The following is a 16,393-nucleotide window of genomic DNA, read 5'->3' as shown; positions in this document are numbered from 1 at the left end:
TAATATTTGTTTTCCATTTCTTTCACACACAAAAAAAATACAATAGAAATACATGATTAAAATTTTAATTGATTTTAATGATATTATAACACACCTTAGTAGATTCATGTCATTTGATTGAAGGATTGTGTGATGTACTGCAATTTTATTTTGCGCATTCATTTTTGTTACACAGTGTGCGGGTTCAATCAACCTAATGTGCGTAAGTTATAATTGTTCTTCTCCACGTCCAAATTGGAATGCAGTTAACAAAAAATGTTGTTTGGTGGAAGATGGAATTTAGATATATTTTCATCTTTTACCTTATAAATTTATTTCTAAACTCAAACATTAATTATTTGTATAATAGATAAGTGTGTGGGTAAGTTTTAAACAGAGTAGCGCTATATGCATACATTCTTCCCATTTGCCATGTATCTATTGTTTCAGTTGAGACAAATAATACACTGTCACCACAAAATTTGGATCTTTTCAACTACTTTTTTTTTATTCTATAACACAATCAAATGAAAAATTACAAAATGATAATTATGCTTTTTACTGTTGGTACTGCAAGTAAAACACTTTTCAGTGTGAAATTTAATTTTATTTTTCCTATTATATCTTGGAACTAATATTACACTTCCACACTACTATTATTACCCAAAGCAATTCAAATAAGTTAGTTTATTCAGAGACAAATTTCTGTAATTAGACATATTAAAATGGGCAAATTATTTAATTCAAATTTACCAAGATAGTTGTAGGGACACATTATTCAATACATTTATTTTTGAAAACTAAAAACTAGCCTAAAACATACATACAGTTTCTAATTATGAATATTTTAAAGCTATATTAATAATGATATTGATTCAAATAATGATATATACAAATTGATCCTATGTATTATTAGGTGTTCTGGGTACTATGAGAAATTCTCTTTATGTGAGTTTTAAATGTACATATTTGTAATACAGAGCAACCACTACCAGCTTCCTAAATGACATAAAAGCCTGCATAAAATTGTATTATTTTTCAGAGAGATACAACTATAATTATATCATTTATCACTGCACACAAAACTATTCTAAATACCAATATAATTAAATACACTTTTTAAAACTTTGATACGATCTCTTGATAGTAAAATGCTTCTTTATATATTTTTGTAGGTGATACATACCAATTTTTTAATTTAAAATTGCTCATCAGGTGTTTTACTGGAATTTTAAATTTACTTTAATTTAGGTTAATTAAATTATTGGTTCTTCATCCTTTTCTTGTTTACTATTTACTTTATTCTGTTCCTCATATGATGGATCTTCAGTACTTGAGATACTCCTTCTATCTTGCTGATGTCTAAAACGAGAAGTGACATCATTAGGTTGTGTATCCATTCCTACTTGAACTTGACAAGCAGTTTTCTTGCCAGATTGCTGCCACTTATTGAACACATCTTTGATTTCAGAAGTTGCTTCCACATCAATATTTACAAGATGAATTTCTTTGATCATTCGTATATAACGTTTATCATTCTTTGCGAAGGTTAAAATTGAATTGAATAGCGATTGTGCACATTCAGCTTTGTTTCCACCAAAAATTCCTAAACTTATCAAAGGAATGGCTATCGATGTAGCCTCGAGGCATACAGTTGCACGTTCTAAACAATTCCGAAATGTGTTTTCAAGGAATGAAACAAAATGCTTCTTTTCATCTATTTCATTATGGGAATTTTTATTTGGTCCCATAGCATGAATAACATATTTTGCTTTCAAATTGTATCCAGCAGTGTGCAATACTTCTGTAACAGTTAAATAACGTTTTCTCCTTTCTAATTTCTTTTTGTATTCTTCCTGAAATCTTCCGCCAGCTTTATCAGCAATAGATTTTGCAACTCCACTTTCATGTTGAAGTTGACCATTATCTTCTTTAACTATCACATCAACATTTTCTTCTGTAATATCACCTTGTCTTACAGTCACTGTGATTCCACCTGGTAATACAAACTTTGTATCCAAAAAAGTTATTCCATCATCATCTCTAGGCCTACTAGTATCTAGTTCACCATGCTTTGTCGATTGAGATATCCCACATAACTTTTGGAAATAAGTTATAGCGTTATCCACATGTTCTTCATTTCCAACAAATGAAATCTCATTTGGTGAAATCAAAACATTATGTTCCCTTGATGTTTCTTGTGAGGCTTCCAGAACTTTCTTAACATTAATGTTTGTTACCTTAAGTGATTTGATTGTAGGATTTAGACTTTGATACTTGCTTTTAAAACTATCTTCAGCTAGCTTTCTATCATCATCATTTCCTGGTGTGTTGGACTTAATGGCAAAGTTATTATCTTCCAAAGTAAAAATGATATCAAACTTCTTTTCTAATTCATTTACAAATTCTTTGTGACATGTTGTTAAGAACTGATATTCTAATTCTTTATTACCTTCATTGCTTATGCCAGCCACTTCTTTCACTCCAATATTAGAAGAAGTAGTTGTGGTGGTGGTAGCTTGATCAACAGAACTTGCTAATGACCATTCAAGCTGTTCACTTACATACTCAATTACTTTGTCTACATCTGCTTTGTCATATAACACAAGTTGTTCATCATCCAGATATTCTCCACTTATTCCCACAGTATTTAAGATACTGGTCTTCAGGGTTGGGTCAAATAAATGTGCAACTTCACCAAGCTCCAAAGTGAATGCCTTGTCTGAGTGTCTTATCTAAAATTGACAAAAATTTAATTTAATCGAGACAAATTCAAATAGTTCAAAATAAAAGAAACTGTTGTATATGTTTAGGTAAAATAATTATGGAGTGATACTTCAAATGAATCTACCAAATTGTTGCCATTTTTTAAAAACGTAATGAGGAAAGGTTCTTCATAATTTTGTAACTTGAAGATTATTTAATCATGCTTGTGTGTTACTGTAAGTAACCCAGAAAAAGAAAGTAATCTAATATCAATGTACATAAATATGGATAATTACAAACTCACCTTGAAAGGAGATATCTTGGAATTTCCCCCCGACTCATTTAATATTGTCTTGGCATTTATCAGAGAGCTTGCAACTAAAATATTAATATGAAATGAATTACAACACAAATAAATTAGTTTAAATTCACATGTATATTTATAGTACTGTAATAATACAAATAGTTTATTTTTTATTAGTGAAGGTTTACCTTCTGATTCATCAAAAATAGCCAATGCTTTGTCTTCAGAGTTCCCAAATGGGTATATAACCTTATGAACATCACCACCTCCAAGTTTACGCTTCTGCAGAGTTATTTGCAATTTGTCACTAGTTTCCCCATGAGAGTTATACTTTACAAACTCTGTCACAATCACGCAATTTGCCAGGCTAAATTGCTCTTTATCCTGCAAATATAACATTCTTGATAAAAAAAGCAACTATTAATTAATCAATCAATAATGTATTATTACTTCTCATAATACATAAAAATATAACAAAATTAGTGATGAAGGTGGCATGGTCCTGGGTAAGCACAGTTTGTATTTAGAAAAACAGCTGGAATAAACATTATAAAACATGGTGTTTTAAAAAATGCAACATAACCAAGGAGGTAAATATTATTTTTGATTGGTTAAGAGAGCTTGATAGATCATAGAAAGACAGGACATGGACGGGTTTGTCAAACAAATGACTGAGACTGAGAATCTGAGGGTTACATAGTCATTTGAGAAAACGGTTGTTTGCTCAATTTCAGTTTAACTTTCTCACCTTCAGCTGATTATTCAACCATTTCTCAAGTTCTTCATTGACATATGTTTCTGGTTTTTTGGTAGTGTCTTGATTGTCCAAAAATAGCAACTTCTTCATATCATCCACTTTATAATATTTTATCGGTAATTTGTCCAGTATTTCAGGAATAATAGGAAGTATTGGACTTACATCCAATATAATTGCTTCCTTCTGATGATCCACCTGAAATTATAACAATTAAGTATCTAATATATTGTAAATGGTCTACCAACTGACTAAATTTCTTTATTAAGGTTGTCTTTAAACTGTATTTTTTCACATAATTATTAGACTTTTTCAAATAAATTTTTAAAATAATAAATGGCTTTTCCTGTGTCTTTAATTTATGTTATTTTGGATAAAGATTTTAGTGGTAATATTTTTACATTGAATGAATCTAAACCAAAGTAAATTTTAAATTAGCCTTGTATATAATTACCAGACTTGGCTTATATAAATTAGCAATTTAGCCATTGCACTAAAATTGTAATAACTGTCCATTTTTTTATGTTTAAATTGATGTTCATGTTGATGAATTACGTTCTTTCTTGCTATGGAAATATGACAAATTCACCTCAATTTTTTCAAACTTTAGTTCTGTTTCCTTTGTTATCTCAGAATTCATCACAAGCTGTTTTGCAACTAAAAATAAAGAAGAATAAAAAATAAAGCACACAATATTACAACACACATATTTCATGATATAATAAATTATGAATGAATTGTTAATTATTAATAAGGCTCAAATTCCAATAATGTAATGTAATCAATAATAACAGGCATCTAATTAGTGAATTCATAATGACCTCTTTGGACTTTGATTGTGAAATAGAAGTTCTATACATTAACCCTCTGTAGACAAGTGCATTGCACAGTAGTAATAACTATTACCTTCTGCATTGGTAAACTGCGCTATTGCCATATCTTGCTTGGTTCCAACTGGATAAATGAGACCATGTAAATGATATTTTGATGGGAGTTCTTCAAAAGCTTTAATGAGGTGTGCAATGGTTGCCTCATCATCCTCCTTCACATCAAAACCCTTAACAATCAATCCACTTTCTACTTGAGGAACCTCTAAGTTCTAAATAAAAGCAAAATTTACTAACATTAACTAAAGTATGGTGACATTTATTTAAATGTGTGCTGACCATGTAAAGGGGCTGCTTTGACAATGTAAATAATTTGGTTTTTTGTTTTTAAGTATACAATGATGTTTCAGTAACTGAGAATATAAAAATATGACTACACTGTAGGCCTATACAATTTCAATTTTCAATTTCATCGACATTTTTATTCCATAATCAAAATAAAAACATATACATACAATACAAATAATATGATAATGGAATGGGATACAAAATAAGCACAAGTGCTTTAAACATGTAACCCTAACAAAAAGATCAACATTATCATATTTACTGAAAAGCAAAAGCATCTCAATAAGCCAGCAAAATTACGTTTTGTTTTTAATAATATTAAGTTTTTATCTATTCTATTTTTAGTATTTTGTTTTTATATCATTACCATCGATAATGTAATGCATTACACAGACATGTGTTACATCTGCATATATATCTCGTCTTGTAAAATAATAATGTGAATAAATAGGCCAAACAATACCAACATCATTCTATAAAGTAAAGATCTAAATTTACTTACTTTTTCTGGAGTAGCCATTGATACAAACTAATAACCACCTTCGATATGAGTTCAGTAGGACAACAGTTAGCTCTCTTAAGGACGTAATATTCAAAATAATTGTATTTATAAAAATTACAGTAATGACGCTATTTTGTCAATACTTAACTTAGAAATTTGGAAATCCCAAAATCCCCAAGCTATGATTGGCTACTCAACATTGTTAATGAATAATCAATTCTGAATCAAATGAAACGCATTATTTTAATGATGTCATCTGTGAGAATTGGGTGTAATTATAATATAGGTATTATTAACGGTCCAAATCCAACTACCCAAGGTCATATACAGCAGTTAAAAAACCAATTAATAATGTTTGGAAACAAAATTAAACTGTTTGATTGGAATTGGTTAAATTGTGATACTCAATGGTACTATTGATCGTTCTGCTTTTTGTATACAATTTGAGAATTCGAAACTGAGATTGATACATTATTGAATTTTATTTTTGACAACTAAAAACAAAAGCATATACATACAATTATATTGAGAAAAAATATGATGTTTTATGAAATCATCAAAATATGCATTGGTGAAACTTAATTTGTAATTTGTTGGAACATATCAATTTTCGTGCAAATTCTTATCAATGTATAGTTTTTAGCCATTGCTACAAAAAAAAGATTGGTATATTTTATTAGCATTTAAGTTTTTACTTGTTTATTAAATTATTGGTCGATTAAAATAATTGAAAATAATCTTTACTCAGGCTATGCTTAATTTCCACTATTGCTACTATTTTTACTAGATTTTTTAATTTGTTAATAGGCTATTAAACTTAGCATATAACTGAAATAAAAGACCAAACATCAATTGATTATTATCTATCTAAATACTAACATAAATTGGTAACCTGAATTTTATAAATATAATTGACTTAATAAAGCTTAATATTTAAAAAAGCATAAGTATAAGTGAAGTTTGGTACAATCATGAAACAATTTTCCAGGAAAAATGTTTTGATATTTTTTTTTGCAATTAAACCTAAAAGTATTATTAACATTTTCTGTATGTGTAACTTTGATAGAAAAAAAAGTAATTTCCTGATCTTCTTCAAGGTATAATTCATGTCAAATAAGAACCCCACACTTGTTAAATATGTTGGTGGTCTGGTTAGTCAGTAGGTTACTTAATTCCTTTAGCTGCTAACTCCTCCCTTAGGTTACTTAATTCCTTTGGCTGCTAACTCCTCCCTTACTCGACTCAAATAAGTTGGATCTGGATAACCATACCTACATTAAATTTTAAAAAAAAAGAGAAACAAATTACAGGTATGTAATGGAAACCACAAACTAGTAGAAAATAATACATATTATTATATTATTCCATATAATTCATACAGTTCAATTCATAGAATTACAAAGAAATGATATGATATAGAATGATGCTACTCTAGGTAGGAAGGTTGTATACAGTGACAATGCTTTGGGGTTTTTTATTTTTGTAATTTGAGGTTTGAGGTTGACCAATTGATGGCAGAGCATTTGACATTTGTAGTGTCATGAATAAAGACAAAAACTTTTGTAATAACTACAATAATAATAATATGTTTAATCAAATATTGACAAGATGATCCTCAATTGAGAATGATCAAGTACTGTACTTACGGTTCACCAGACATGGAGGTTTTATGATGAATGTCATTCCAGATCACAGCATTTTGAGTACCAGTCGTTGTTCCGATTGTAAATATAAGCCTGGCATCAAATGCCTTTCGTAAAAGACTTGCAACATGCCTTCCTTCTTGGTTGTCTGGGAGGTAAGCAGTGCGGGTTGTTCCATAATATCGTTGTCCTGGATTTGGATGCTCACTCTAGACATATACATACAGAAAATATTGATTTTAATAAGTTAAATTGCAGCAGGTTAAAATAAATCTGTCGATTGAGTATTAATTGAGATTGTAATTGTTGTTTAAAAATGTGTAAAATTAAATATTAAAAATAAATACCATTTGAATTCCAGGAGGCATATTGTAATCAATTTTAAGGCTTCTACATTTTGAATAACCAGGTAGTCTTCTTGATGAAGAATGTATCGTCATTCGCCCTGGTGGTTGGTTTCCTTTCTGTACTCCCAAAATTCCACAGATCGGACACACTTTCTTAAGTTGTAATGCTTTGTCGATGCAGACTCTATCAAACTTGTGTCCACACTGGAGCTTCCTCACTGGTTCAGTCAATGCGTCTAAGCAAATGGGACATTCCTCCACTTCATCCTTTTCTTGTTTACTATTTACTTTATTCTGTTCCTCATATGATGGGTCTTCAGTTTCCTGCTGATGTCTAAAACGAGAAGCTACATCATTAGGTTGTGTATCCATTCCTGCTTGAACTTGACTAGCAGTTTTCTTGCCAGATTGCTGCCACTTATTGAACACATCTTGGATTTCAGAAGTTGCTTCAACATCAATATTTACAAGATGAATTTCTTTGAGAATGCGTGCACGATGTTCACCATTCTTCACAAAGAGTAAAATGGAATTGAGTAATGAGTGTGCACATTCAGCTTTGTTTCCACCAAAAATTCCTGAACTTATCAAAGGAATTGCTATGGACGTAACCTCAAGGTCTGCAGATGCATATTTTAGGCAATTCAGAAATGTCTTTTCAAGACAATCAACAAATTCATCTTCATTTTTATTTTCATTTCTACGTGGTCCCACAGCATGTATAACATATCTTGCTTTCAAATTGTATCCATCAGTGTGCAATACTTCTGTAACATTTAAATAACGTTTTATTCTTTTTAATTTTTGTTGGCCTTCTTCATGAAGTTGTCTGCCAGCTTTATCAGCGATAGCTCTTGCAATGCCACTTCCATGTTGAAGTTGACCATTAGCTGCATTAACTATCACATCAACGTTTTCTTCTGTAATATCACCTTGCCTTACAGTCACTGTGATTCCACCTGGTAATACAAACTTCACTTCAGAAGGATGTATTCGGTCAATACCTCTAGGCCCACTGGATGAAGCACTTGAACCTTTATCAAGGTAACTTCCAAGTTGATCTGTTACATACTCAATTATTTTGTCTCCATCAGCTTTGTTGTATAGCACAAATTTTCCATCATCCAGATATTCTCCATTTATCCTAAGAGTCTTGGACTTTAGAGTTGGGTCAAGTAAATGTTCAACTTCACCAAGCTTCCATACGAATGCCTCTTCTGAGTGTTTTACCTAAAATAGGTAATAGTAATATATCAGGAAAGAAATAGGTGCTGCATAGGCAGGATCATGTATAAAAATAAAACAGACAAAGTTCTTGTTTCTGCCTCAAAATAAAATATTTATTGTACTAGTACTTTCGACCATAGGTCATCATCAGGTACTGATAGAATATTGGTAAAAGACGAATACATATAGAGAAAGGGTACACAAAGGAGTCTATTATGGGCTATATGGGCATAACAATGAACAAGCAAATAACAAATTAACAAAAAATTATACGTTCTTCTAGTCGTCTACGGTCACACGTTCGGATGAGTTGCATTGTTTTATACCAGTAACCCTTATATCATTAATATTATGGTTATCATTAAAATGTTCTGCCACAGGAAGACCGGTTGTATTAAGATGAATGGAACGTGAATGTTCTACAAATCTATCCCCAAGCCTTCGTTTAGTTTCTCCAACATTACATTTCATTACATTTCGTACAAATAATAGCATATATCACATTAGTAGAAACACAATTAAAATTATCTTGAATATCAAAATTCTTACGTGGTCCAATGATACTACTAGTACATAATACATGTTTACACGTCTTACATCTATTTCTGTTACACTTGGTTTATGTGCTTCAATTTGTCACAGTTACAAATAAATGTTATTATAGCAAATGCAAATATGTAACCAGAAGAATTGATTATTCAACAGAGAACAGATAATTAAAAACTCACCTTAAAAGGAGATATCAAGATAGTTTGTCCTTTCTTATTTGTTATCTTCTTGGCCATTATAAGAGAGCTTGCAACTAGGATTACAATTAAATTGTTTTGGTAATACAGACACAATGCATTTTAATACAAATTAAAAACACAATACTCAAAATATTAAAAGTACTATTCTATGAATTTATCTATTTCATTTGTTTATTTATATATTCCTTTAAGTGAAACATAAAAATTGGACACTGAGCAGAGGCAACTATACCACCAAAGAGCGTGTCAACCGAATAAATAATTACAAATAATTTGTTGTACAAAAGTGGCAGATTGATACCAACATTGAAATATTAAATATTCTAATGTCAGACATGTAATTTACCTTTTATTATAGGGCCTACTAGTTATATGCATATATACATATATATTTACATTAATAATATACAAACAAATCAGGCAAAGAACATTAATTCTAAACCGCCCGGTGATATACTGAAATTTAATTAATTAATTTGAAACGATAAAGATGAGGAAATCTGTGAGAATGAGAAAAAGTCGCCCCAACCGAGACTCGAACTCGGACCGTCTGCTATCATTAATAATATACATATACATTTATAAGTTGCATCAGGAAAATATTTTATCAGTTAAAAGATTGACTATTTAACAGGGCAGATACATCCAGTCTGGTTTCAACGCAGCGCATGGATTTTTGCTGTGTAGTACAACCAAATAAGTAAATATATATAGTTTTAATAGATAGTATAGAAGTAAGTTTTTACAGACCAGCCGCTAACACCCAAAAATCCAAGCAACAGCTAATAATACTGAAAGGGACGCGATACAAAATTAACCAATACATTTTAACATCAACACTAGTGTCAACATTTGAAAAAGAATCCACAATAAATTGTTAGTATTATACTACTACAAACTGTAAATATTTTTTTCAATAAATGGGTGGATTGGCATTACCTTCTGACTGACAAAAAACAGTCAATGCTTTGTCTTCACATTTCCCAAATGGGTATATAATCTTCATAACATCTCCACCCCCATATTTTTTCCTTTGCAGAGTTAACTCTATTTTGTCACTAGTAGTCTCATAAGATTTATTCTTTTCAAAATTTGTTACAATTACACATTGAGACAGACTAGACTCCTCTTCATCCTGCAGATACAAACCTAATTGTTGCTAAAACAAAGTCAATAAATTTAATACATAAAAATTTTTTTCACAATTACACAATTTGACAGGATGAATCAACCTTCTTCTTGCTGATACAAATATAATATATTCTTGCTAAACAAAGCAATTTATGTATATGTTGAAATATGAAAATAAGTAGAGAAATGCGGTAAATCTATATATATAAATTTACGTCATAAGGGCAAAATTCAGTAAATCGTGTGTTACTTCTAAAATTTTTACTCGATGGTATATAAAGTTGGTCCATACTATCAGTACTGATTTTAACCACCTAATGTAACCCTGTTTACCAATTAAGTTTAGTCAGATAATTAGTTATTGGCAGAGTTATTGATTCCAGAGGTGGGATAGGTATTTTTTTACAGATAATGAGCTAGTGTTGTCGGTCGCCGTCTATACAATCATCTTTATTATTGCAGTTCCACCACCACCAACACCAAAACAAAACTAGTCTTTACCAATTTAGTTTAAAAGGTCTGCAGATTATACTCATCATAGTGTGATGTGAATTAAAATATTGAAATGTGGAGCCATATGAGCCACATTTTAGTTGGAGTTTGTAAACTTTGATGTGAGACCCATAAAGACAATAAATGAATATGCCCAAATTAATATATATTCAGATATAATTATACTGTATATAAAAGCTATTTATATTTTGGTTTAAAAGCCAAAGCCAACTTACAATTTCCTTAATTTGTCTCACCTTGATTTGATTATTCAGCCATTTCTGAAGTTCATCATTAACATAGGTTTCTGGTTTTTTGGTAGTGTTGTGATTTTCCAAAAACAGTAACTTCATATCACGCAATTTATAATATCTTATCGGTAACTTGTTTAGTATTTCAGTACAAATAGGAAGTATTGGACTTACATCCAATATATTCACCTGAAATTATGAAATGTATTTGTTTATTTTAAATGATCAACTATTATCTGCTCAACTACATTTTGGATAGAATATCATTACTATTAGATAGTATTAGTATAAAAATAGGAACATTTGAATACAATTGTCATTTAATTTCTAGTGTTTATTTAATATTCTTACTTCAGTTATTTGCAAATTGACCTCACTTTCAGATAAAATGTCAACTAAATGTAGAATTTAAAGAAAAAAAAATGATACATTATTAGTTGGACTATCGGTTGCCCAAAAATATTATGTGTTTACAGATTACATAAATTCATGTCCTTAAATTTATGTATTACCTTTATTATTTATTTATTATTACTTTTCAGTCATTAAACATTAATGATTTTAATTTAGCTCTTCCACATCCTTGTAGCTTCACATTGAATATGAAAGAGCAAAACTATTTCTAGAAATCTATTAATAAACTATCTTATTTAAAATTTTACTTAGAAATGATTTACAATACAATACTTACAATAACTAATATAAGTAAATATGTGGTTTACAGATCAACAAGGAAGTTTAGATTAGGGTCATATTTTAATTAGGCTCATTGTTAATGTGATAGATAAATAAACAGATCCATAGAAAACAAAAATAATTATTGTTTCTGTGGGCTTAATGGTAAAGTTATTTTATAATGTAATATCACATACAATGTCTTCTGTATACTCTCTATACTCTGTAACAAGAACTCATACACTAACACACTTGGGTACCTTTGTTGCTTTTTCCAGCCATTTCTTTTACTCCAATATCGGAAGAAGTGATTGTGGTGGTGGTAGTTGAGTCAACATAACTTGTCAATGACTGTTCAAGTTGAGCAGTTACATGTTCAACTATTTTGTCTGTATCACCTTTGTCATATAACAGAAGTTGCTTGCCATCATCAAGATATGCTCCTCTTACTCCAACACTCTTCAAGATGTTGGTCTTCAGAGTTGGGTCAAGTAAATGGGCAACTTCACCAAACTCCAAAACAAATGCCTCTTCTGTGTGTCTTACCTAAAATTGTTTTTGAAGGTCATCATTGATTAGTCTCGAAATGAGATTACTAATTATGTTACTACTCAATGCTGAATTAAAAAACTCACTTTGTAAATTAATTTCCAGAATATCATCGGATAAAGAAGAAGTTAACCAATTATATTAATAAGAGATCAATAGTACCTATGAATAGACAGTTTTACTATTATTAAGCAATAGTTTAATTTAACTTATAATAGCAAACACAAATGTTCAACGAGACGCTTAAAACATGTAAACTCACTTTGAAAGGAGATATCATTAATGTTTTCCCTGTCTTAGTTACCATCATCTTGGCCTTTGTCAGAGAGCTTGCAACTAGAATAGCAATAACATCAACATTTATTTCTCCTTTGGCAAATACAGATTTAATTAAAATACATTAAAAAAACACTAGCCAAAATATAATCCTGTACTGCACTACTATTTTCAGGCTAACCTAAAAAAAAAACTGTTTGCAGCTTATGGGTTTCTTTTCAGGCTTAGTGTCACCGTATTCAAGTTCTTGTAAACTAGACACTACTAACCTTCTTTATTATTCATTATCTACACAATATTGTATTACAACACATTTCTATTTGTAGTAGAATTCATTGATTGATATCTATAATTTAGCAAGCATCTCGATACAATATTATTAATATTATTATATATAAGTGGTGGTTATGCCATAAAAATAAATCCTAGTTACAAATCATTCATAGAGACAGAACAATATTTTAATTGGGTTTTAAATATTAAATATACTAATTATTAGGCATATATTGTGCATTTTAGCAGTAAAACAGTATTTTTATACTGTTGTATTGAAGAACACTGTCATATTCTAGTACGATCATATCTAATAATAATAAATTAGAAAAGAACAGTGGATAATAACAACAACAGTGATGACAAATTAATAGCACTTACAAACGCTCTCACTTTTAGAACCCCTTGACACAATCCTGGCTACGAGCTTGCTGAGTGCTCAACATATATGTATTATATTTTTTTTTTAGAATACAATATATTAATATGTGCAGTTATTAAATTTACCTTCTGATTCGTAAAAAACAGCCAATGCTTTTTCTTCAGATACTCCAAATGGGTATATAATCTTTGCAACATCACCACCTCCATAGATTTGTTTTTGTAGGTTTGCTTCCATTTTATCACTAGTACTCTCATGAAAATTAGTCTTTTCAAATTGTGTCACAATGACACAATTAGACAGACTAAATTTTTTTTTCTCCTGCTGATAAAATATGAAGAAGTAGAGAATAAAATAGAGAGTAAAGACCGGCCAACTGGGATATTTGCTAACAAAAAATACTAAAAACTGGGCATCATAGCTTTTGGCATTGTTTAATAATTTGGAACTGGAAAAATAATTAATACAGTATGTGCTAAAATGAATAGAAATATCTTTGTTTATTTAATTTGTTTGCTTTCTTGTCTCACCTCAAGGTGAATATTCAACCATTTTTCAAGTTCATCATTAACGTAAGTTTCTGTTTTTTTGGTAGCGTTTTGGTTGTCCAAAAACAGTAACTTTATGTCATCTAGTTTTTGATATCTTATGGGTAATTTGTTCAGTACTTCTGTACAAATAGGATGCATTGGACTTGCATCCAATATAATTGCATCCTTTTGATGATCCACCTGAAATTATAAAAAATATCTAGTTTATTAGAATGATTAACTAAAAAGTATAAGTGCTTACTCAACAGCTATGGTGAAAGTGTCTTAAATAAAGTGCTCGGATGTTCCAGCCACCAGTGACAAGGTCTACTGGAGTCTTCCTTGATGACTTAAAAAAAGCAAAAGTAATTCCATTATTTAAAAAGCGTCTGCCATCAGATCCAGGGAATTATAGACCAATATCTGTATTGCCACAATTTAGTAGAGTATTTTAGAAAATTATAAATAAGCAACTTTTATGTTATTTAAGTAAATTTGATTTATAATCATCAACAGTATGGATTTAGAGAAGGGTACAGCACAAAACTTGCTATTATTGTGTTAGCACAAAACCTGTCTAAGAAATTAGATAAAGGAAATATAGTTGTCGACACAGTCATGAAATACTGTTGAATAAGTTAAGTGCATATGGGATTTAAAAATTATTTATATAATAGGAAGCAATGTATCAGTGTAAATGGAATAGAGTCTAATGAGAACTCAACTTGTTTCTTTGTCTATGTAAATGATATTATAAATTCTTCTGACTTAAGCCCGTTTTAGATATATTATGTTTTATTTATGTTACAATGTTTACTTTATATTTATGGGTAAATAAAAGAGAAAAAAAATTGCAGAATAAGTAAGTTACTTCAACATCAATAATGTTTTCCCCTTACAGTACAAATTATTGTTTAATTTTACAATAGATAATACAATCTAATCATGATTAGATATTGCTTAACAGCAGGGGTATTAAAATGAACAGCCCCTTACTTCAATTGACCTTATTTGCAGCTTGACCTTACTTCCAGGCAAGGTTGTTCCATTACAAATCAAAGATCTTGCAACTAAATTTAGAATGTCGAGAAAACAAGAATGATACAATATTAATATCTTATTTTAGGCCTATTATTTAGGTCTTAACTAAGATCTTTTACTGTGTGCCTGTCTATGTTCGGAATCAGCCTAAATATAAATAAAATCACCTTTTCGTTCCCGAAATATTACAATTGCTATATTTCTCATTGTTTCTATTGGATAAATAACATTCTCTACTTGACCACCTCCATTTTCAGGTTTATTAAGGATCATTGCTAACTGGTATTTCGTCTCTCCAGGTGAGTCATATTCTCTAAACCCCTCCACCACTACAGCATTTGTTAAATTTATTCTGGATTTCTGAAAATTAAAAAAAATTAGAGCATATTAATACGCAACAATTTAAAATAGTATTTGATATTTTCTCAATGCTAGGCTATATATAAGACACTTAACATAACACAATAATGCACCATTCAGTGTTCAAGTGTTAGATTCTAAATTAGAGACAAATCTGAATGATGTTTTAGTACGTTTATTACACAAGAGAAAATATAATAGTGAAAAACAATAATGTTTTGATATGCTTATCTTCTTGCTTGGGTCTAAAAAACACAGGTTTACTATACTAATAATAATATAACTAATATATATTATAAATACTATAGCTAATATTTGGTATTGCCTTTATTTAATAAAGAATAAAAGATCTTTACTTACTTTTTCTGGAGTAGCCATTACTACAACCTAACAACCATCCGTCGATATGAGTTGAGTAGGATAATATTCTATCAAAATAATTCTATTATGTCGAAAAAATTACAATAATGACACTATTTTGTCAATACTACTGTACAGTACTTGGAAATCTGGAAATTCCCAAATAAAACTAACTAACCAAGCTATGATTGGCTACTGAACATTGCTAATGAATAATCATCAATTCTGAACCAATCATAATGTATAATTGGTTATAAGTGACGTATTAGGACTATGATGTCATGGTTTATACTGTATGAAACGCCACTAGTGTTTTCAACATAGATAAACATACATAAAACATCCAACAAAAAGTGTTTGTAGATCTGTTGAACCTTGGACGTAAACATTTATAGGTTCATTTTAAAATTACTGTACCATGGTTTATGTTTTTAAAGAATTCTCAGGTTATCAATTTTTACTTTATAACTACGTTAAATGTTATAATATTCACTAAATAATTTAAATGTGATTTATGAGTAGCTAAAGTACTCTCCTACTTTAGAGCATGGTATGGCCCAACTAATCATAAATTAATTTTTATGAGTTGAATGGTGAGAATATTTCATGAGTTGAAAAATTGACTGTTCTATTTTAACAAGGTGGAGCCGAGTTAAATAGAGCGTCAATTTTTCAACGAATGAAAAA

The 16,393-nt window shown here is 29.9% G+C and overlaps 1 protein-coding gene across 2 annotated transcripts; it reads right to left on the bottom strand.

Annotated features, from left to right (window-relative positions):
• Nucleotides 1–933: 933 nt before the first annotated feature.
• LOC144838441 (uncharacterized) lies at nt 934–15,343 on the bottom strand. Of its 2 annotated transcripts, XM_078693800.1 has the most exons (6): nt 15,154–15,343; nt 14,942–15,015; nt 3,738–3,941; nt 3,178–3,373; nt 2,990–3,063; nt 934–2,714 (listed from the first exon to the last, which is right to left on the bottom strand). In XM_078693800.1, exons 1-6 carry the CDS (start codon nt 15,257–15,259, stop codon nt 1,236–1,238), a joined length of 2,133 nt encoding a protein of 710 aa, XP_078549926.1. In that variant the 5' UTR covers nt 15,260–15,343; the 3' UTR covers nt 934–1,235. The 2 variants fall into 2 exon arrangements, with proteins under 2 accessions (XP_078549926.1, XP_078549928.1); XM_078693802.1 differs by lacking the exons at nt 14,942–15,015; nt 15,154–15,343 and having other exon boundaries at nt 3,178–3,389; nt 3,738–3,820.
• Nucleotides 15,344–16,393: the final 1,050 nt, after the last annotated feature.

This window comes from Antedon bifida, chromosome 3 (assembly GCF_963402885.1).
Source record: "Antedon bifida chromosome 3, ecAntBifi1.1, whole genome shotgun sequence".
In the NCBI taxonomy this organism is placed as follows: Eukaryota; Metazoa; Echinodermata; class Crinoidea; order Comatulida; family Antedonidae; genus Antedon; species Antedon bifida.
This window is presented reverse-complemented; position numbering and strand designations above follow the sequence as displayed.